Source organism: Aythya marila (genome assembly GCF_965140915.1).
Source record: "Aythya marila genome assembly, chromosome: 2".
NCBI classification, from domain to species: Eukaryota; Metazoa; Chordata; class Aves; order Anseriformes; family Anatidae; genus Aythya; species Aythya marila.
The window spans coordinates 62,980,163-63,001,933 of record NC_139043.1 but is presented as its reverse complement, the minus strand read 5'-3'; the positions used below and the strand labels follow the sequence as shown (position 1 = coordinate 63,001,933).

Sequence of the window (21,771 nt, the reverse complement as noted above, 5' to 3'; positions counted from 1 at the left end):
ATTGCCTCTGACTGAGCCCAACTGAGGAAGCAGTTGGGTGTTCATGTGTGCCCAGGTGGACCCACAGCAGTGCTTCTGCTAACCTTATCTCCCAGACAGCAGTGTGGGTGTGTGGGAGTGTGCATGCACACAAAGAACACCCTCACTAAACCACCACTGGCTGCTCACCTTGCCTGACATTTGCACCAAAGCCCTGAACATGAGTCATTGCCTGGCAAGCCTTTCCAACTTTTTTCAGTGAAAGGCGATCTTCAAATTTATGAAGAAGTTTGATTATATATATATAATATATACATAATTACCAAACTGCCAGATTGTTCCAGCAGAAATGCTTGTGTGAGTAGTGCATCCACCACCAAGTCCTGCTATAAAGAGCTCTGAGTGCTTTCCTGAGTAATCCCATTTAACTAAATGTTTAAGTATTTTTCATACATATTCTATGGGTAGTAAAAATAAAGGTTGGCTGAACAGCAGAGCCTGTGCTGAAATAACATCCTTGAGAACAACGAAGATTTTTTTTTCTGATTAGCAAGTTCTCTCCCTGCTATTCATGTATTCATGCCCAGTACCCAGGTGTTGCCCTAGGGTTGCCTTTTAGTATGTGGTGGTTTTTTTTCCTTTTTTTTTTTTTTTTTTTTTTTCCTGCAGGTGGTGTGAAAATCCCATTGCAGGGCTTGAACATTTTGGCCATACAAAGGGTGGTGTACTCAGACTCCATCAGCTGCTACTGCTGCTGCTCTTCAAGCACTGCTCTCCATGCTCTGCCTCATTGTGCTTATAGGGGTGCTATACCTGCCAGGGCCATTTCATGCCATTAATCAAGTGTGTTTATTAGGTGCGGACTCACGAGGTGTTGTGCTGTTGGGAGACTCAGCCGGTGCGCATTTCCACATCCCCCCTGAGTGGATGACCGTCACGCAGATGTCAGCGGTGAGAAATTGCACCCAGTTTGTCAAAACTGCTGCTTGCTTTCTCCCCTCTGCCACGGATCGAGGCGTCTGGTTTTGAAATACGTGTTCGGGGCTGTTTTCCCTCATCATTGGCATATATGAAATAGGATGGGGAACTCGAGCATGCAGGCTCTGAGGCTTGTTGCACAAATATGTCTGCAGAGGTGTGGGGGTCACACGGGTTTGCAATAGACTTGTCCTAAAGGAAATGGTTTCTGTAACAACTGTAGAGTATCACCAGCACAGTGACGTCTATGGACAGTATTCCAACACTTTCTATTTCAACAAAATGTGCCTGGCTGTGAATTACGCTGAGATTCAGCTGTTGCAGGTCACTGATGTGAATGATATAACAGGAGAAAAGATCATTCAAGCAAAGAGTAATTGGAAGGGGGAGAGAGAAATTCACAGGCATGCTCCCGTCCTTTGTTGCTGTTCACTCCCACGAGCCCCACTACCCAGAGCTGGTGTGGCTCCCTGGCCAGGGAGGACTGTGTTGTCTTTTGTTGCGAGGACATTTGTTGTCGACGGAAGGAAGACAAGCGCACTCAATATGAGTGATCAGCAAGCTCCATTTTATTGCCCGAATAGCCTAACTTTTATAGTGAACTTAACAGGGGCGGACAGTGGCTCACACAAGATCATTGGTCAAAAGCACTCAGACAAACAGTTACAAGAAAACAACCCCACCTGCAAGAAAACAACCCCCATGTGATTAGCAGTCACATAGACCTTGTCCTTGAAGCCAGCTGCTGGTAACAGTATTTTTCTGAGTTCCTTAATTGGGCGATGTGAGAGTCATTACCGTGGGAGCTTCTCACAGTTACTCTGGTAGCTTGGTTTGCTCAGCTACAGCAGGCCCTGAGATTTTCTAAGGCCTACCCCGGGTTGCTTAAAGCAAGCTCAAATGGAACAATTGTTCCACGGGCACATGTCCACGTCCTGTATGCCAATTCCCAACAGTCTTTCCCTGTATGAGGGCCCTGTTGCATGGATGAGCAGATTGCCTCTGCCCGTTATCCCTGGGGAACACCTGCTACTCCTCCATTGGCCTCTGTGGAAAAGTGATCTTGAAAATTTCATGAAAACAATCCTTATTCCAAAATTTCAGCAAGTGATGGTGCTTTTGGAGGTTTGAGAGTTTCATGCATTCTCCTTCTTTTGCTCCCAGAGCTGAGCTGATTTAAATATTGCCAATTAGCAGTTGTTTTTCTTTGTTATACATTTATGAGCAATGATGAGATGAATGACACTGATGACAGAGCTGATGATGAGCATAATAAATTAGCACTAATGGTAATTGATATTATCTTGTCTAATAAAGACGGTAATAACACTGATGGTGATGATGATTCTGGCAGTAACACCGGTGGTAGAGCCACGTAGGCAAAAATAATTTCAGACTAGTCAGCATTTTATTATCACATATATGAGGGTTTAGAAGGCATTTCTCTTCCTTGAAACTTGCTCATCTTTTCTTGCTGGTCCACTAGTTGTATGGACCGAGAGCTGGTCATGGCATGCAGAGCCAGAAGCTTCGAGGTCTGGAGCTGGAGAGCAGATCACAAAGTGGGTTTTGGTGCCCGTTGTTACAATCTGATGGACATTGAGCAACTTGTGTGGCTCTCTCTTTGCAAAATCCAAAAACTTATCTCAGTATTAAAATCCAGTTGGCTGGCTTGCTGGGAAGAGCAAGTGCCATCTGGAAAAGAAGTGTTGTTTTTTTTTCCCCACAGGAAGGGTGCCTCAAGTCATGTCAAGGGAGGTTTAGATTAGATGTCAGAAAGAATTTCTTCACAGAAATGGTGGTCAGACATTGGAAGGGGCTTCCCAGGGAGATGGAGTCCCCAACCCTGGAGGATGTTGTGCTTAGAGACATGGTTTAGTGGTGGATTTGCAGTGTTACATGATGGTTGGACTCGATGATCTTATGGGTCTTTTCCAACCAAAATGATTCCATGGTTCCATGATTCTAAGTTAGAGCTAAAGCCCTGCACCAGGGGAATGAGTGAGGACAGAGACATTTCCCTCTAGGTTTTCTTCATCACTCCAGGAATTGGAGAAGCTAAATACAGCTGTTTGCGAACTTTCCTACTGACCTGGCAAAAATACAACAGTTAATGTAGAGATACAGAGTTCAGTGCTGTAAATGAACAAGTGTTTGAGCTCTAAAATATTACTTAATTTGCAGCTCACCCTAACTAAGAAAGTTGTCACCTGTGCACAAAATTGTTAACAAAGAAATTTCTAAGCTAATTCAGACTTTGCTGCTGCCTCCTTCTCTTGCTTGCCCTCTGCGTCTCACTCCTTGTGTGTGTGGAATAGCAATAGCAGCAGCCTACCCTCCTCTGGGGTCTTGTAGGTGCAATATTTCTTTCTCGTGTTAAATCCTGTTGGCATATGTCCTTCATGTGCAGGTTTAATTAAAAAATTAAAATTAAAAAGGAAAACAGTTATTTTTGAGCATTTGAAAAATTATTCCAGATATTTCTTCAAAGCAAGGGAAGAATGAAAGTGGGGAGTACTGTTGCATGCAAACACTTTGCAGAGAAATGTCTGCATGAGAAGTGTCCCTTCCTTCCTGTCATCCTCTTTCCCTCTTCTCTCTCTCATTGTCTCCCTCTTTCAAATGGAAAAATGAAAGGGTTAAAGCAGAAGGTCATGGTTTTCCATCCCTGTAAAAGCCAAGAGCTAGCAGTGTGATTTGAAGCTAGTCAAAGTGCACCTTTCATGGTCAATAGGCACCCATTTTTTCTCAGTACTAAGTCTTCCTTGAGGGGAATTTCTGAGTACATCTAGGGCTGGTTTTGTGACCAGAGAGAGCATGGAGTGTCTACATCCTAATTGCAGAGAAACCATCCTCAGTTTGGGACCACAGCAATAATCTGATGTTCAGGCTCTATGAGGATAATGTGTTAGCCTCATCTACCTGTTGTTCACTGGTGCTATCAAGATCAAGATACTTCACTTTGATTCTGCCAAAATTTCTTTGATAAGACACATTGAAAAATTAGTTGATCAGATGGCTTCCTCTACAGTCAATACTAGAGTCAGTTCAAAGCTTTAATTTCCATTTCAATGGCATCTCAGCCCTCTGCATGGAATACCGAATAGGGCTTCCCCCCCCAAGAATTTTACCATGTTCCAGGGAAAGCTTTGTGTGCCTCTTAATTCAAATTTATGAAATTTAATATTGTGTTACTTATTTTCTCTATATTTATCTGTTTTTTATATTTCATATTTATCCTTACACTTGTTCACGTATACAAGTGCTTACATATACAACTGTAAAGTAAAATTTGCACTTTAACAATTCTGCAGGCCCTCTTGTTAATCAGCACCACATCAGCAGCAGCTGTTAATTCCTGCTTTAGAGCTAATTAGGTGGGGAAATAATTTTATGAGAGAGAAGCTGAGAATTCAGTTAAGAGGCTCTGCAAAATGGGTACTTCTCCTGATTATGCTACCATGCAAAGGAGCAGCAAAGTTGAACAAGGGAAGAATGAGAATACGAAAGAGAAATTTTCTCACTGAAGTGGGCTCAGGATGTCATTTGGGTAACCGGCTGATCAGCAGGGGAGTGACCAGATGGGCACCTAATTTGGTGCTGAACAGTTTTGGAATTCAGATCCCTACTCTGTATTCTCATAGACCACTGCTGGGAAGCTGTTATATGGAAAGCTGTTCTATACTGGGCTTTGGATTTCTCTGTCAAGCTGGGAACCAGTCACAAATAAAGTTATCATCTCCCTTAGAGTACTTTCTTCATCCCAAAAGCATATGGAGACTCTACTCACTGTGGAGAGTATTCATTACAAGGTGGGCACATCTTTGAAAGCTATACTCAGATAGACATGTTATTTCTCCAGATCTGAAAGTTAAAGCCAACAACAACAAAAAAAACTACCCTGTGTAGCTTTAGGGGAAGTCACAGGTACCTCAGTTGCAGTGTTTTTGACCAACATGGTGCTGTCAAGTCTCAAAATGTACCCTATGAGTATCTGGCTGAGGTGCAGCAACACTGAGAAAATAACCTTAGGACCATCACTGAGGATACCTGCCTGCATGCTCCTGTAGAAGCAGCAGAGCACATGGCTCCGTTCTCAACCTCCCATCACACCGTTAAATCCCCAAACAGTCATTGCACAATTAGAGGGAGGGAGTTACTCAGATGTAAGAAGGGGCTGAGTCACCCTTATTTTAGCTTCCTTCTTGTCAACTGGTCTTGGGTTTACCAGCCCTTTCTCCTGTAGAAAAGTTCAGCAAGAATTGAGCTGAATGCTCATTCCTTTGACGCAAAAATTCTGACACTAAAAATAAAGACTAATGCAGTAGACATGCTTTTTATGAGGTTTAACAAAGCAGAAGATATACTGTTGGTTTTGTCTGTGGATGATGGTTTTTGTGGAAAGCTAATGTTAAAAACACTAGTGTGTCTAGCAATGGATATTGCACTCCTGCTGCTCTGTCCATCTGCTTACAATTGACTTCCAAATAGCTACTAAATGCAGCATTTTTCTGTTGTTCGTCTGGGATAGGAGCTTACATTTAGATCTCATTTTAGAGATCATTTTATCTGGAGATAAAAGCAATACATTTATAAATGTGCTGGAGATACCCTTTCTAGGAAGATGCGTTTAAACACTCTTGGATCTCTATTTCATGCTAAATAAAGAGAAAAATAACTCCCACATCTGTCTGTAATCCACTATATCCACAAAATGTCTACTTGCCCACAAACTCAAAAGATTTCCAGGTTTCATTTAAATAATGGGTTCATACTATATATTTCCCGTGAAAAATAAAAAATCCCACCATAATTTCTTTATAAGTGAGTTAAAAGTGAGTTCAGGATATCCTGATCACTTATCTCTTTAAATTCTTTTCCCTCCCTCCCCCTGTTAGAAATTACAGCAATTTGATCTGTGAAAATCTTTTTAAAAGTGTTCTCTAGCTTTTTTTCTAAATCCAGTGATTTGCAGGCAAGTTTCTCCCAACTAGCACTGTGATGACTAAGATGCTGTATATTGGAGGAAATAAGGAAATTTTACTAATTCCACATTTATATCCCTTGCAACTTCACAGAGAAAGTATAAATGTAATACATGGTTTATAAAAAGATAGGATGCTCTCTCCTCACAAGCTTTAAGGTCTGCTTATTTTTACACTTAGAATACTATCTGAGCTACTGAATGCTATAAAGAGATTTTGAACATCATTAAAAATACTATAAAAACAAACACCTAATTCTCCTTCAATTTAAGGGTTACTTCAGCACATTCACAATTTCTGCAACTGCCATTTCTAAAGGCTCATATGAGCGTTACGTTTCCAGGGTCCTTTTTAGGCTGTATTTTAAAAACCTCTTGGTGTGGCAGCGCTGAGCAGTCTTCCATTTAAGATAACTTTGTCCAGCACAGCTTGGTGCATGCCTTTAGCATCAGCCATGGCTTTGGCTGCCTGGTGCAAGAGAAGCAGGAGGGTTTGGGGAGATGTATCTCAAGCTGGGACACATCTAGGAGGTGAGAAGGTTCCTTCAAAGTGAGACCCATCTGGAGCATTTGAGACTAAAATACAGCATTTGAAGCTATGTTGGGAAAACTTTCTAATCATTCTCTGCTGAAATATGACACGTAGGCTGAAGCATGGTTTCTCAGCCAGAATAATCTAAAGAGTGGTGTTTAAACAAGGCTATGCTCAGAAGTTTTGAACTAAAAGTCAGCATGGATCCATCTCTAGTGTGGGTCACATTTGCATCTGAGATTAAGCAAAATGCAGTCTGTTAGACTGTGCTTTCCAAATTAAAACCCAGTGAGTTCATGGTCTAGCATTCTTGTTAAATTTCCATTAAATACTCATCTTCACGTTTCAGTTCTGAAATATCTTGAAAAGTCTGGCTTTAAGTGCTTTGCTGGAGCAGTGTCAATGCCAAACGTATATATAGTTTTCAAATGCAGCTATAATTCTGGGCTCAAACGTTTCTTTTCAAAGCCATTTGCAACTCAAGTAGATTCTGGCTAATTCATATTTAAGCTAAGTTTGCAGGAGAAGGAAAAAAAAAATTGAAAATTACTGTGGGCCTTGTCCAAGGAAAACATTATCGTGGAGTGCTAATGGAAATAATGAGAGGCTTGGTCATAGAAGAATTTGATTAAAAAAAAATATTTAATCTGTTTTGGTCTCTCTGTATACACATACATGCTGACATTCTGTGACTGGTAAGAGACCGTATCTACAGCTTGCTCTCTATGTTAAGTCACTTATTTCAATGTTTCAGTTGCCTTTAAATAATCCAAATACTCCAAATGGCCAAGCCGTGCTGTACCCCTCCATTTCTAATTAGCCCTTCGATTAAGGGCCTGTTTGTACACAAAGTTATCACATTTGAAGAAGGCAGGTTTGGAAGTTCCCTCCAGTCTTTAAAATATGTATGTATGTGTGTGTACATATATGTGTATGTGTGTGTGCGCATATACAGATACAGCTAAGGACACATGCACATATATATGAGAGAGAATCAACTGAAAGATATTAAACCAGACCCATTTTCACCCTGGTAACTAATGCAGATCTACCATAAGTAGGTGAAATGCACTGTTACATGCTTTACACTGGCATCTGCTTGCATCAGGCTTCTCAGAGCTCAGCTTTAGGATTTCATCCCCCCTCGTTCCTTCTCTCCCCCCTTGTTTTCTCTCCTCCCCTTTCCCACCATCTTCCTCCAGCCTCTTACATACAAAGCCTGTAGCCATATACTCAAGCTAAACTCCTGTTCACATAAATGATAATTTTGTGAGAATGAGGACTTTTTGGGGACACCAGGATTTAGTTCTCAGTTACCTCTGACCCTCTTGGAGGAAGAATTACCGCCTGCTTGCTGTTGATAGCAGTGCGGGCTTAAGGAAAACCTACAATGGATTTAAAAGAAAATGAAGCTAATAAATTACACCAATTAAACCAGCCTGTAATTTCTCTTATTTTATGTGTTGACCTTCTTTTGGTTATTACCTTTTTCATCAACAGTTTTTCAGTTTGAGTACACTGGATTTATGCATTTTTCTTTGTGAGCCTAGTCCAGACTAGGAGAAGCTGCAAATTTACTCCATGTTCTTGTCCTTGTGCAGCAACACAATTTCGTGAGGCCATTTTTCTCGCCTTTCACCAGTTTTGGCACTTTCACAAATCAAAGTGGAGATGAACTGGGCACAGTGTTTCGAATGTGCAGCCGAGCTTGCATCTGCATTGAGGCTTTTGCAGAGGCAGTCACTTAAAATAAATACCAAAAAAAAAAAAAAAAAAAGCATTAGGGAGTAATACCAGCAAAAGCAGGAAAAGAGGACATTTGCAGTAAGGACCAATTAGAGGTTTTTAAAAGCTGGATGCTCATGGTTTATGATGTTGGAGAGAGCAAGGGAGTTTGGACTGCATTCAGCATCATCCATGCCTTCCCCTCCATCTGCAGTAGAGGCTGGGGACACCGTGCTGTCTACTCTTCCTGTGTCCAGGTGGACCCACCTTTGGGCAGGGCAGTGCTGCAGCAAAGAGCTGCTGCCTTAACAGTGTGCACCTGCAGCATGTGCTACACCTCAGGAGGAGTTTTGGACCCCTCCAAAATCAAAGGGTGCCAATAGATGCAATTCAGCCACCTCTGTGTGCCCCAGGTATGCCTGTCAGGCAAGACTCAACTTCTTAAGTATGTGCGTAAATAATTACCACTATACCTATTGTTACAATTATTGGTTTGGGGCTGTGAATATGAAACCAGGCTGATTTTAAAATTTTCTCTTTCAGAAATCATTTGCTAACCTCCCCATGGCTTTCACTGACGAGCTTGACTGGCCCCAGTTCTCAGAGATCACTGGGTTCCTGAACTCCACCATTGGGTAAGCTAATGGATGGGGAGGGTGAGCTGTAACAAGTCTGAAGGCCCTCAAAACATTGTGAGACTAATGGTGCTTGGAAGGAAAGACAAAAAACACCAGTCAGCTTGATTTCTGAAATCAAGGTAATCTAGCCATATTTTAAAAATCTTAAATATATGGACATTACTCTGTCCTTAGAAGGAAGAAGAAAGAAAAAAAAATAGTAAAAAAAAATATATCTCAAACTTCTGGGGCAGGGAGAAATAAGCATTGCTGAAACTAACAAAATCAGCATTTGCCTTTTTTAAAATTTTTTATTTTTTTCCTCTCCTTTTCATCCTGTTTCCTTTCTGGTGTTGAAACAGTAGAATAAATGATAACCTGAGGTTATTTTGATGGTGTTCCTTTTGGGGGGAAAGGTGATCTTTCTTCCCCGTTCTTTTGTTTTGTTTTGTTTTATTTTTTTCACATTGAGAGGGAAGTTGCAAAAGAATAAGGGAAAAGTATGTGACTTGATTTACCTTGTTGAATTGCTTCATGTGGATGGGGAAGACTACTGGAATAGATGGAGAGAAAAAAAGTCTAAGTCTCAGCCAGAAGGTAAGGAAAATAAAACAAACATAAAGAAAACACCTTGAAATGTTGGCATTTTGAACTGTGAAGTAAAAGAGAAAAAAAAAAAAGTATTTTTCAGTCATCTTTTTGGCTAGCATTAAGAGGCCCGTGCCTCCTGCCAGATCTAAAGGGTACAATACCTCAAAAGTGCCTGGTCTGGCCTGGGTTCTAGGTATTTTTTATTTGATATGTCTAGGACAGGTCATGAATACAGTGAAATGCCAAACCAAGCATGGGGCAAGTCTACAGAGGCCCTTTACCAACAGAACTAGAAAATTGGCACAGCATGCTGTCTTCCAGGAAAGATATCTGCTGCACCATACACTTGTTCTTTCTGCTTCCTCTTTTCTGCTTGTGCATAAACCGGACTCCCAGCTGCAGTTACATTCACAGGGTGTGTGTTTTAAAGTTGTATACTACCTGACAAGCCAAACAGAGAAGATCTGTGCAGGCTCCTCACTCAGAGATAGCAACAAAATCAGCCTTTACAGATCAATTACAATATCCAGCTGCTCTATAGACAGTACTTAACTGGGCTGCAAAGGATCTGAAGTTGGCAAGTGACAGGAGCTTAGTGCTGACCATGGCATTGCCAGCTGACTTTGGACCAGTGCTGATTTTTTCATCTATTTTTTAAACTCTTCCATGCCTGGAAGAAAATAAAGGAAGACTGCTTGGAAGGTTTTTTGCATTTTAAAGAGAAGCAGCTCAAAATCTCACAGCACAAAGATGAAATCTAGAGGAGACCAGTGGGCAATGTGCTGTGGGAGAGGACAACTTGCAGAAGGCTCCCATTTACACTGAGCCTGCAGAAACAGAGATGCAAACTGATGCAGGCTGTGCCCATCCTTTCCCCAAAAGTCACTGAAGAGGGATGCCACGGATTAGCTAAGAAGTGTATGCTCTGGCCAAGAAGTTTTGTTTGCTTCTCCTCATCACCCTGCCTGCTATGCTGAAAGACAAAGACCTCCCACATTCCTAGCATAGCCTACTGCTTGCTTACTAGTTAGTCTTATCATATGTTTCTATGTAGGTAGTTACTTTTTATTGCTGGTTTCAAAACTTATCATTGTCATGTTCCTCTGCATTTGCCAAAGTTGGCTGTTCTTGAGCCATGGTATTTCAGTTATCTGATTTCTTCGGTGCCTAAGTTCAAACACAAGATCAACAGCAATAGCCATGGCCAGGTACTTGGGACTCGGAGCGTGGCCTTCCCATCAGCTTCCCTGTGGGCTGTTATCCTTTTCATTGCATTTTAATTTTTCTTGACAGTGCAAAGTAATGGAGAAAACTAACCAAAATCAAATTTAACCTGTCTTCTGATCAATCCACCCAAGATTTATGGCACTGGGAAATGAATGCCCTGACAATATTTCTTCTCCTTTATTTCTTCTTCCACAGCAGCCAATTGAAAAGTCAATTAGTGAGCAATCAACAGGATTGTTTTGATAAATGATGTATAAGAAAAAGGTTCTTAAACACCTAGCCTGAAAGATTAGGGTGAAAGCATCCAGGATGAACAATCCAAACAAAACTCTCCAACCATTTATAGTTTCTCAGAGAATGTTGGGGCTTCCATTTTAGGCCGTGTTATTCAAAATGAAATAATTTTATGACCTCAAAAAAAAAAAAAAAAAAAAAAAAAAAAAAAAGAGAAAATGTAAAATGGAAGTATATGCATAACTGGTGCACAGTGTTGTTCAGAGACAAGAACAAACTTTTTAAACATTGGACTTGTTTTCATACACATAAAAGTTTAGTGGCTTGCGTTTTCTCAATTTATTTCAGAGGCTGGACAGACTCTCTATATCTACGTTTACGCAGGAGAAATCGCTGTAATCACAGAGACTTACAGAACATTTCCCAAAATGGTAAGTTAACATATTTCACTTTTTTTTTTTTTTTTTTTTAATCTTATAAGTCCCACAATTTGATGTGGCTTTAATGAACATCTTCCAGAAACAAAGAGAAAACCTTTCCAAATTGCATGCATGCCTTGTGAAAAAAGTAGTGACCATCACTTATTTAACTCAGCATCCTTCCTTGGTTGCTTTTATCTGTGCTTTTACTAAGGACTTCCACTGAACTAAAGATCAGTGTACCCCACTGTAAGTCTAGTTATTTTTTTCCCTGGTGACCAAAATGGGGAATGTGAGGGGTGTTGCCGGTAGTGACAGAGCTAAGAGGCCTGACCCCACCTCCTCTGGAGGCTATGGCATGGTGCCTTCTTCCTTGCACACCCCTTCTCTGCACCCCCATTGGGGATGCTGGGGTTCCTATGCTGCACCCCACAGTAACACAGGGAGGCTCACAGGACTGCCACACCAGCAAGCACAGCAGGCACGAAACTGTCCAGAGCCTCACAGCAAGGGTGTCTGTGATGTCCTGCAAGGCCTTTGTTGAAAAACCATCATCCTTCTGCAAAACTGCAGCAGTCAGTGGTGCAGGCAGCTTTGTGTGCATGTAAACCAGATTTTGAAGAAGTAATCAAGGACACAAAGGTAAATGAGGACAAAACTTAGCACTGTTTTGTCAATAATTAATTTTGTGAGGCTGGCTTAACACCTTCCTATAAAATAGCAGTCTGTGTTGGCAAGGTTATACGCAGCAGGCCTAATCTACCCGGAAATAAGGAAAGGCTCTTCTTATACAGTACCTCACAGGAAATGTTCATGTAAGTGAAGAAAAGGAAGATTAATACAAGAAATAAAATGTGGGTAAAAAGACAGCTAAGCAGAAAAGCACTGGGTTTGAGAAAGGAGACATGCTCCTGAGCCCAACAGCAATAGAGATGTCTGAAGGAATGTTAAAATACTTTGGCAATTCAGCAAAACAAAGATTAAAAGGGATTGCAGTCCTGGTTTTGAATCCTTCAAGGCATAAACACCACAAGGAGAGAAGAATGGTTTAAACTGAAGGACACTTCTGGTACAAGAGCATGGCTTTTCATTAATCATACCTCTATTTGTAGTGGGAACATTAATAAAGGTTATTACCTAAGAGAGAAAACCTAGAATAGCCCTCAAAACAGAGGAGTGGGGGTAAAAAGAAGCCCAGAGCTGTTTCAAGACAGAGTTTGATTAAATCTGCCAAAGTGGTTGCATGAAGGGATGAGATCTCCCTTTGAAATTAAGGCTTATGATGTTAACTATTGTGTGTCGGATTAAGTGATGTCCCCAACAGTGGGTTTAAAAGATACTTGATCATTCTGTGATTACCACATTGTGTTTGCATGTATTTAATTTTAATTCTTCAGAAAACTGGCTGCAAAAGTTAGGGAAAATTTAATCTCCTTAGGCGGATAGTTTGAGTTTCTGGAATATATTTCCTCACCAGTGATGAGTCATATTGGCCACAAGTGAGGAGTACAGTTGCACTCGTTTCTAGTGTTATACTGAAACGTGTTAAATGCTGGGCATTAGGTTTTCTGCCAGATTTAGGATCAGAAGGGGTCTGCCCTGACCCCCAGCTCCATGAGCCAGATGTCTCACAGTGCTGAAGATGTTGTCCAAGCAGGTAGTATTGTGCAAGGATCCCTTGCAGGCTCAGGTGGGCTTTTTCATCAGAGTTCCCCTCGGGTGCCAGCACCTAGGCCACTGGCAATGCATCCATACACCTTCCTCCATCCCGAGGCACATGTATTTCTGACTTGCTGTCTTTTTGCACTAATATATGGCAATGTCTTTGATATTTTGGATGGCTATGGGTACTTCTCACCTCGTCTGTCAGACGCGGGGCACTGGGGTTGGTGGCTTCTGTGACCACAGTCCCTCAGGTATCTACCCCTTCTGGTGAGGGGATAACAAAAGGCCGAAAAAGATGAGGTCAACAGTTCTTATCATCTATAGGCAGTTAACCTCAGTGCCTGATACCCTATCACCCTGTTCTGTTGTCTTTAATTTAATAGGAGATATGCTTTCCCTTCTTCCTTCTTCCCAGTTCCCCCTTACACTTAAAACAAAACAAAAAAAAAATGGGGGCGTGGAGGAGAGGGGTCTTATTGTATGCACCATTCCTTTTTACACGCTTCTCTCTCACGCTTTCACTGCAGACGTCTGCAGGATATAAAAGGAGGTGAGTCTGTGTCACGGCAAAAGTATCTGAAGAAAATTACAAGTGATAGAAAAATCCCAGAGTATCTTCCCTCAGTATCTTATCTTAATCATCACATTGACACAGTGCTGTAAAGGTTCAAATTTCTTGCCTTGTTTGGCATAATAGTTTCCCAGAATGGGAGGATTTAAACGGGCACTGTCGTTGTCAGTGAAGCTAAAAGCCAACCACCAGCCTGACATAGCCACAGCTGGGAAAGCTGGATTTTCCTCCAAAAATACTTCTTCCTCAAAGAGATGCAAAGGGAGAGGTGCTGGAGCTGGGAGTCAGCAGGGGGGCTGTGGATGCACAGCAAGCAGCTCACATTCCTAATCAACATTCTCCATCAACATTTGAATTTATTTGTTCATTGTTTTCAGCATGGTTTAATTGTCTTGCCTCCTGGCATCTTCACACAGGCTTGCAGACCATGTGTTATTTCTGGTTTTTGACTGACTGAGAGAGATCCCAAGGTGTGAGGGACGGATATGAATGCTCAGGTGTGGGGTTTGAAAGTTCTTCTGAATGTCCTCCATCACCTGCTGAAAACCCCTTGCTTCTATCAAGATGCATCCTGACAGTAAAATCAGTTGCTAGAATATTTAATAATAATAATAATAATAATAATAATAATAATAATAATAATAATAATAATAAATATTAAGTAAATATGGAGAAAGTGAATACTTTATGAATTTCTAAATAATTACAGAACAATTTTATAATTATCATGTATGGTTTTCTTGAGATATATGGATACCATACGTTATTTCAGAATGTGGGTATATTATATACTTCTTTGCCACTCATAGGCTGATCTGTCTCTTTGGGATTCTTGTCCTTGACCAGAAAAAATTAAGCTTTGTTAATACATGCCATAGCTCATTGAGCAATCAAGAACCAGATAGCTCATTGTGGCTTCAAAACCAATTAAGAAATAATATAAATATACATATATATATGATATATAACATATAATATATAATTTCTGCTGTTTTGGAAATTCTAGTCAGCCCAGAGTTCATCTGGGGAAAACTGGAGACTTTTTTCTTTGCATCTTTGCATTTCCAATTGCTTTCACGGCAGATAGGATCTAAAGATTAGTAAGCAAGGAGCCCTTCTCAGACACGCAGCAGTTTTGGTGCTATCTGGACCCAGTCACATCTGTGCAGGTCAGCACTGCTCCTTGTCAGCAGCTCTGCACACCTCAGAAATATTTCAAGGCTCATGAAACTTGGGTTTATTCACAAGTGGAAGTAAAACCATCCCTGATTCCTCACCAAAACTAATAAATGCCACTGGTCCAAAAAAGTTTGAAAAGCAACAGAGAGGGGGGCAGGAGAGGTCCAGGAGGAGGTGGGGGACTTTCCACAGTGCAAAGGTAGCTGAACTTCAAATACTTACTCTGCCTGGTCTCTTCTTTCTCTCTTGAATTTGTTCATCAGAAATTACATCCTGGACCATAAGCACTTCCTTGATGACTCAATTTACCCATTAAAACACTTCTCTAAGAAAGCCCTTCATTTTCTTTATCCTTTGACTTGATTTATAGCTGTGCCAATGCTTTCCACTGAGATGCTCATAACTACCTACGCTTGTGGAGGTAATACCTACCCAAGAAGAGCCTCTTACCTTTTGTAAATGCATCTTTAATTTCCAGAGATCCTGATTAATTTATTTGTGCTAGCACTGCAGCCTCAGTCCAGGGACTCATGCAGCAGAGTGGCTTAACAAAGGGATGCTGAATTTGATCTGAAAAAGGGATATTAAACGGAAAAAAAATCAGCTAGCAGTGGTTCTGTTCCAAGCCATATTTTCTAAGGACTGTGTGGGGCTCTTATTCAGCTGAAAAGAGCTTCTCAACAGGAGGACTGGATTTTGTATGGAGTAGCAGTCCTCAAGAGAGAGGCAACAGAGAGATACGTTCATTTTTAGCTTGGAAGAACTGGATTATTTAAAACATAAAGGATTCCTTGATATATGCAGTTGGCATCACTGTCAGCGATAGTAACAAAGGCACCACTATTAAAATGCAAAGTGTATTATTGCTACCTCAGGGGTTTATCTCTTAGATCTTTTCCCAACACCAATCTGGCGGAGATTTAATGATGTTCTGCCCACAACGTTCCCCATAAGAGCTGCGGGGGGACAGGATTTGCTCCTCAAAGCAAGCTTCAAGGCACAATGCAGAAAAGAGGAGGAGAGAGACCAGAGTGGAGCTGAGCAGAGAACAGGGGTGTAAAACAAGAAGAGAATGAGTGAGAAAAGAGGATAGAGAATGAAGATACTGCAAAATAGAAACAAGTACAGAGCGTAAGGCCTGCGCCTGAAGTTTGTGTTTCTGTATGCTGCTGTGGGGTGAGCTGCTTGCAGTCATGGTCTTGGTCTAATCTTGAACAAAGCATTATTTCTTTTCTGGCTGCTTCTTTGCTGTCACTCCTGCACTGCAGGTGATGGAGTTTGATTTGCATGCTGTGTATTGCTGGGATGTGTATGCACAGCCTTCGAAGTGCCACTAGTAAATTTTACGCATAAAAGCTTTTCTGATTAAGAAATGCTTTTCTGATTCAAGACATAAATGAAACACGATCGATATTCACAGATGCTTAGGTTTAGCTAGTTCTTTTCCTGGAGGAGGAGAGATTTGCATCCAACCATTTGGGTGAATTTCTATTTAAATGTAAATAATCCGGAGGGCTGCAGCTGGCCAAATACTATTTTTTGTAAGTCTGCCACTGGTGGCAAGAGCAATAGACACCCCAATGTTGGTGTGTAGTGCCATTTAAGTTGCATTACAGTATCTTTCCCACCTCCAGCTGTCTCTCCAGAAGTGCACAATCTCTAAGGCATCCTGTGTTGTATCTGCCAACCCTGCTGCAGGTGTCCTGGATACTTTGAGATGTCAAAAATGGCACTTGGTGCCTATGTTTAGGGCTTGAATCTCTCCCAACGTGACATAGTTGTGAGACACTTACTCTGTTAGAGGAGTGAGAACAGTTCCTTTTGCAATTTATAGGGAAAGTTAAAAGTAGATTGACTGTTGACAAGTTAGGTTGGCTGGTTTACAAGAGACTACTGTGTTCAACAGATGGGAAGAAGCTGCCAGATCTGGATTAAAAGCCAGATCCAAACAACCCAGCACGTAAAAGTATTTGCTTTTCTACAGTCTGATACGTGAAACTCATGTGACAGGTAGCAGGTCACTGGATTTGGCTTCACTTCCTAATGCTGGCACCCAAAAAAGTTAGAGATTACCTGTTGCTCAATTTTTATTTAATAAAATAAAATAAAATAAAATAAATAAAATAAAATAAAATAAAATAAAATAAAATAAAATAAAATAAAATAAAATAAAATAAAATAAAATAAAATAAAATACTCCTACATTCTTAGAAATGTGCAATGAAATTGGGTTTTGCTTTTCATTTTGTTTGTCACTGTAACAGTGTTGTACTATTCCTCTTATTCCCACTGCATGTGATCAGGTGGTTCTTCAAGAAATCTCCTCAATTTAATGAAAAGGTGAGTGTTTGATGGGATTTGAAGACTGACTGCAGGTACAGAACTGTGTCTGGGGTCCTACACCCTCAAATGGAAGAAGCAGAGCCCTGTAATGAATGTGTTATCCAGAAGTGTCTCAAGAAGCAGAGCTTCACTTGGCCATTCTGCCCTAAGTACTGTCGGTCTCTTCTCTGATATCAACATTCATCAACAGAAGAAAAGCTGTTTTTGGATGTGGGTCTCACCATCCCCAGGGCCTTGACCCTAAGACAATGTAGTATTTCCAGTGATTTTAGGGAAGAGGCTAAGTCTTTCTTTAAATTTGTTTTTTTTGGGGGGGTCTCCCTGACTCCCCAGCAATGTGGATAGACACGGCCAGGCCTGCTGTGTTGTCTCCATATGGGTATGATTGAGTAGCTACCAGATAGGGAGAGGCAGCAGCTCTCCTTTTCAGAATAATTTGGGTCAGCCGTGGGATGGTTGCATTTAACTTAGCCTTCTCCATGCTGATGTAGTTCACATCCTAAGAGATTTATAGTTCTCTGCTGCAGAGAAAGTATTAATGAATCCTTCCTTTCTGAACTGCAAGCCACATCCTGATTTGATCTTGAGCCCAATCCTACACATAAACTTAGTTGTCAGCCCCACATAGTCTTCTTCTCCCAACTCTAACTAAAAACCTCCCAACTTGATTTATGGCTTTGCCCTGAAATGGAGCTGCTTGATTTGGCTTCTGAATACTGCAAAGCTAGAAATCCAGCAAGAAAAACAGTGAAAAAGACAAGTCCATGAGGGGGTAAGAGGGACAAGGGAAAAAAATAATATGTAAGAATATGGATTAAAATACAAAATTATAGGAAAAAAAAATAGCCTAGAACCATAGTCATCTGAGCATTGGCCAAAATTGATCAAGCTACTTCCAATGCACATAGTGTGTGATTCAGACATTGAGAATATATTTGCCCATTAATATGCTGCTGATTTATCTTTCAGCTTGGCCAGAAACCAGCTGTTGGACAATCCAGCCATAGTTATCTATGCTACAATTGGGAATGACGTCTGCAACGGGTAAGGTCTAATCAGTACTAACATTTATATGGTCATAAATTTGGCTTCTTTAGAGTACTCCTGGCTTTTTGGACATTTCTGTCTCATTGCTCAAAGCCTACCCTTAATGGCACTTTTCTTTGCTGCTGATCTTTGCTTCATTCTTATTTTTCTGCTAAAAATACTGGTTATATCCTTACCTGTATCTGTTGTTGCCACCTACCTGTCCTTATTCAGAGCTTGTCCGTCTTTCTTTCACAGTGATAAAATGACCAAAGGCATGTTTGAAGCTTAATATTTCTTGCAAAGTAGATGAAATGAAAGCAACAGGAGGAAAAAAATAGAGCATTATGAGCATGTATATCCATTTTATTCAGTGTATCATCTCCCATCAGACAAGGTAGCGTTACAGGCCTACCTTTTCTGAAGAACCACAGTGTGGTCCTCTGTTGAGGTTTAATTTCACCCTGCCTCTGAGCACACTGCCTGCAGCCTTCATTGTGCTCTCATAAAGTTTTTTGTCTTTCTGGCTTTACTCCTATCACAAGCTCAGCAGGAGAATGAACTGAAGCTTTCCAAACTAACAGTTCTGGCACTACCTGTTAACAACGCTCTCAGGGGCACACAGAGGTCACCATTTTGATGCTTCTCTTCCTCCCATAGTGAGAAATCCACAGCCCAGGAAGTTCACACACAAGCCACCTTTCAACCAGGCCAATGCACAGTGCACCCACGCTCCAGCTTTGGTTTTGCAAGTGGTCCGAATGGACACTTTGTCGGCCTAACATTATTTTCACCTTGATGGAGCTTCAGATTGCCTTTTTAGCCAGTGATGTGGTTTAACCCTGCAGACAGCGAAACACCACACAGTCGTTTGCTTGCTCCAACACCATAAAGTGGGATGGGGGATAAAATTGAAAAGTGCAAGAATTCCTGGGATTAGATAAGGACCATTTAATAAGGAAGAAAAAAAAATATAAAGAAAAATGAATAAATATATACATATTAAAACAAGTGATGCACAATGCAATTGCTCACCACCTGCTGACCAATGCCCAGCCATTCTCTGAGTGGCAGCCACCCTAGTTTTATTGCTGAGCATGAGCCCATAGGGTATGGGACATTCCTGTGGTCAGTGTGTGCCAGCAGTCCTGGCTGCATCCCCTCCCAGCTTCTGGCGCACCCCCAGTCTCCTCACTGGCACGGTAGCACCAGGAGCTGAAAGCCTTGTCTCTGTACAAGCGCTTGTCTCTGCAGCAGCTAAAAGATGGATGTGTTGTTGTTCTTATCCTAAATCCAGAACACAGCACCATAGCAGCTACTGGGAAGACAATTGACTCTATCCCAGCCAAAACCTGGACAGACAAATTAATAAATCTGATTAACATGGACACTTTCAAAACACTCAAAACATTTTATTAAATGATGCCAATGCAGCTAAATCTCCTTTCAGAGCTTTTAAAGTCTCACCTGCAAGTTGTGTAATTAAGTTGGAGCTATTATTAAGGCTCTCAGGCTTTGCCTCTAAAAAAAAACATTTTCAGTTGCCTAAAACTTTGCTTATCAGCAAGTTTATTGTTGAGCCGAGTGGGAAAAGCAGTCACAGCCATCCCTCCAGGCCTCCTGCTGCCTGCTAGCATGGTTGTCCTGGGCATCTGGTTATCCAGAAGCTTCTGGAGTATTGCTACAACCACCTCCAAGGTGATAAACCCTGCCACAAGACTTCAGAAGTGTCTTCTTACAGGCGTGGGCCAGGCTCTGTTGAGCATGTATTTCGACTCTGCTGTTTTGCTAAAGTCACTGCTCTTCCCTCTGATTAACTCCTCATGCTGCAGGTTAATCCTTTCGCTTCCCCTGCGTCTAACCCTGCTTTCTATTCTTGCCTAAAGAAAAAGAGAATCTCTCCACAAAATTTAAACCATTTTGGCCTTGCATCATCCATTTGTGTGTTTCAAAACAGTATTACTCAAAATGCCGCTTGTTGTTTTATCCCAGTGCCTATTACCTGGCAGAGACACTCTTGTCTGCTCCAATTCTCTTTGCTGTCTGTTTTTCTCCACAACACCCATATCATCAAAAGAAGCTGTGGCTGTGGTGATCCCTGTGACTCCAGCAAGGAAAGGTGCTGCAGCTCCTATAGAAACACACTGTTTTCATTGAGTGGGGTGGGTAGCAGAGAGGGATTTTTGAGGATCCAGTCATTGTCTGGCTCTGATAATACCCACAGAGGTTACAGAGGATGTGGAGCATCCGATGAACCTGACTTTAAACCTAAAGCTAGACAAATAAAAATCTTTTCAAGGACAGCTTTAAAGGGCAGTAATAGAGCCCTTCTGGTCATATCCTGTGTTTTGCCTTCAGAGAGCAATGTGCTGAGCACAGCTTTTAGCCAAAGAATTGATAAAATGCCAGTATTTCATCCCATGTGAAGAGCAGGGTGATGTGTTACATGGATGCTCGTAGAGGAAAAAGATAATGAAATTGGCAGCATGCGTTGTATGTTCCCAGTAGTCTCCACACTGTGGAGTCCAAACAGAGGGGTTAGAAAAATAAAGACAGATGGCAACGGTATCTCTCAGCCCACTGAGGTGTAAATGTGGGACACCATGTGGGACACATGGACCTGGAACAACAACAAAAAAAAGCAACAAGAAAATAACGCCAGCAGCCCCAGATGCTGTGCAGTTACTGTGTGTTAGTTGCATTTGGGGTAAGGCACTGCGTCTCCAGCCTCTCTTTCCCAGCTTTGCAGTTGTGTATGTGTATGTATGTGCATATGTGCATGCATGCATATGGGCACGTGAGCTCTCAATGAAAACCACACGTGCACCTGGTGGCCCCGTATGCCAGTGGCCCAAACACTGGGAGTGTTAGAGATGTGATTAGAAAGCAGCACTGAGGATGAAACATGGTCTGGGGAGGATTTATTTGGATTGGTGGTGTGAGACCAGACCTGCCCTGCAGGATGTGGTGGTGCCAGGTGCTGGAGAAGGTCTCTGTGCAGCCAAGTACCCTACCATTGATGGCTGTTTGCTTATGTGCTGACACGAAGAGTGGTGGCAAACATCAGCTTACAGAGGTCCCAGGTGTGCAGAAGCCATCCCTGGTGCTGCCTCCCTTATTGCACAAGCCAAAATGCATGTGCCTACAAGACAGCTTGCTTCTTGGCTGGTTTTAATTTCAAAGCCTGGCACAGAGAGGAAATGTGAAGAAATGCATGGGAACACCTGTGTGACTTCAGTAGAGGATGACAAGAGGTTGTGGAGCTATGAATGTCATATTAATTTCATCTCCCGCTGATGTGTTTGCTTGCCGTAGCTGCCTTACATTAGAGCAGTATTTTGAAATTGAGTGCCACAACACCTGTAGGCAAAAATGAAGTAATTTAAGGGCAAAACCACAGTCTTATCTCAAAAGTACCTTGCTCAGGTGGCTGTCTGTGACAAGCATGAGCTTGAATCTTAATGCTGTTTTTCAGTTCTCCCTGACCAGAAATTCTCAAATGCTGTAGAAGCACATTCTGCATCAAGATAAGTTTCTAGGCCCAGGGAACATGTCTAATTATTATATTGCATGCAAAATACAGCAGCTAAAGAACCCCAAATCCTAATTAGAGGAATGCAGTTCTCCCACAGGGAACTCGGTTACCCCAGAGGACAACCATTTCTAGATGTCTAGTCCTCAAGACAAAACAGCAAAGCTTG

The 21,771-nt window shown here is 41.6% G+C and overlaps 1 protein-coding gene across 1 annotated transcript in view; it reads left to right on the top strand.

The window, feature by feature from the left end:
- AOAH (acyloxyacyl hydrolase) overlaps window positions 1–21,771 on the top strand; it is a 72,739-nt gene that overhangs the window by 34,749 nt on the left and 16,219 nt on the right. Inside the window, exons 12-16 of the mRNA XM_082754802.1 lie at window positions 836–930; window positions 8,742–8,833; window positions 11,216–11,298; window positions 17,005–17,041; window positions 18,014–18,088. Coding sequence (XP_082610928.1) covers window positions 836–930; window positions 8,742–8,833; window positions 11,216–11,298; window positions 17,005–17,041; window positions 18,014–18,088 — 382 coding nt within the window. The remainder of the gene's footprint in view (window positions 1–835; window positions 931–8,741; window positions 8,834–11,215; window positions 11,299–17,004; window positions 17,042–18,013; window positions 18,089–21,771) is intronic.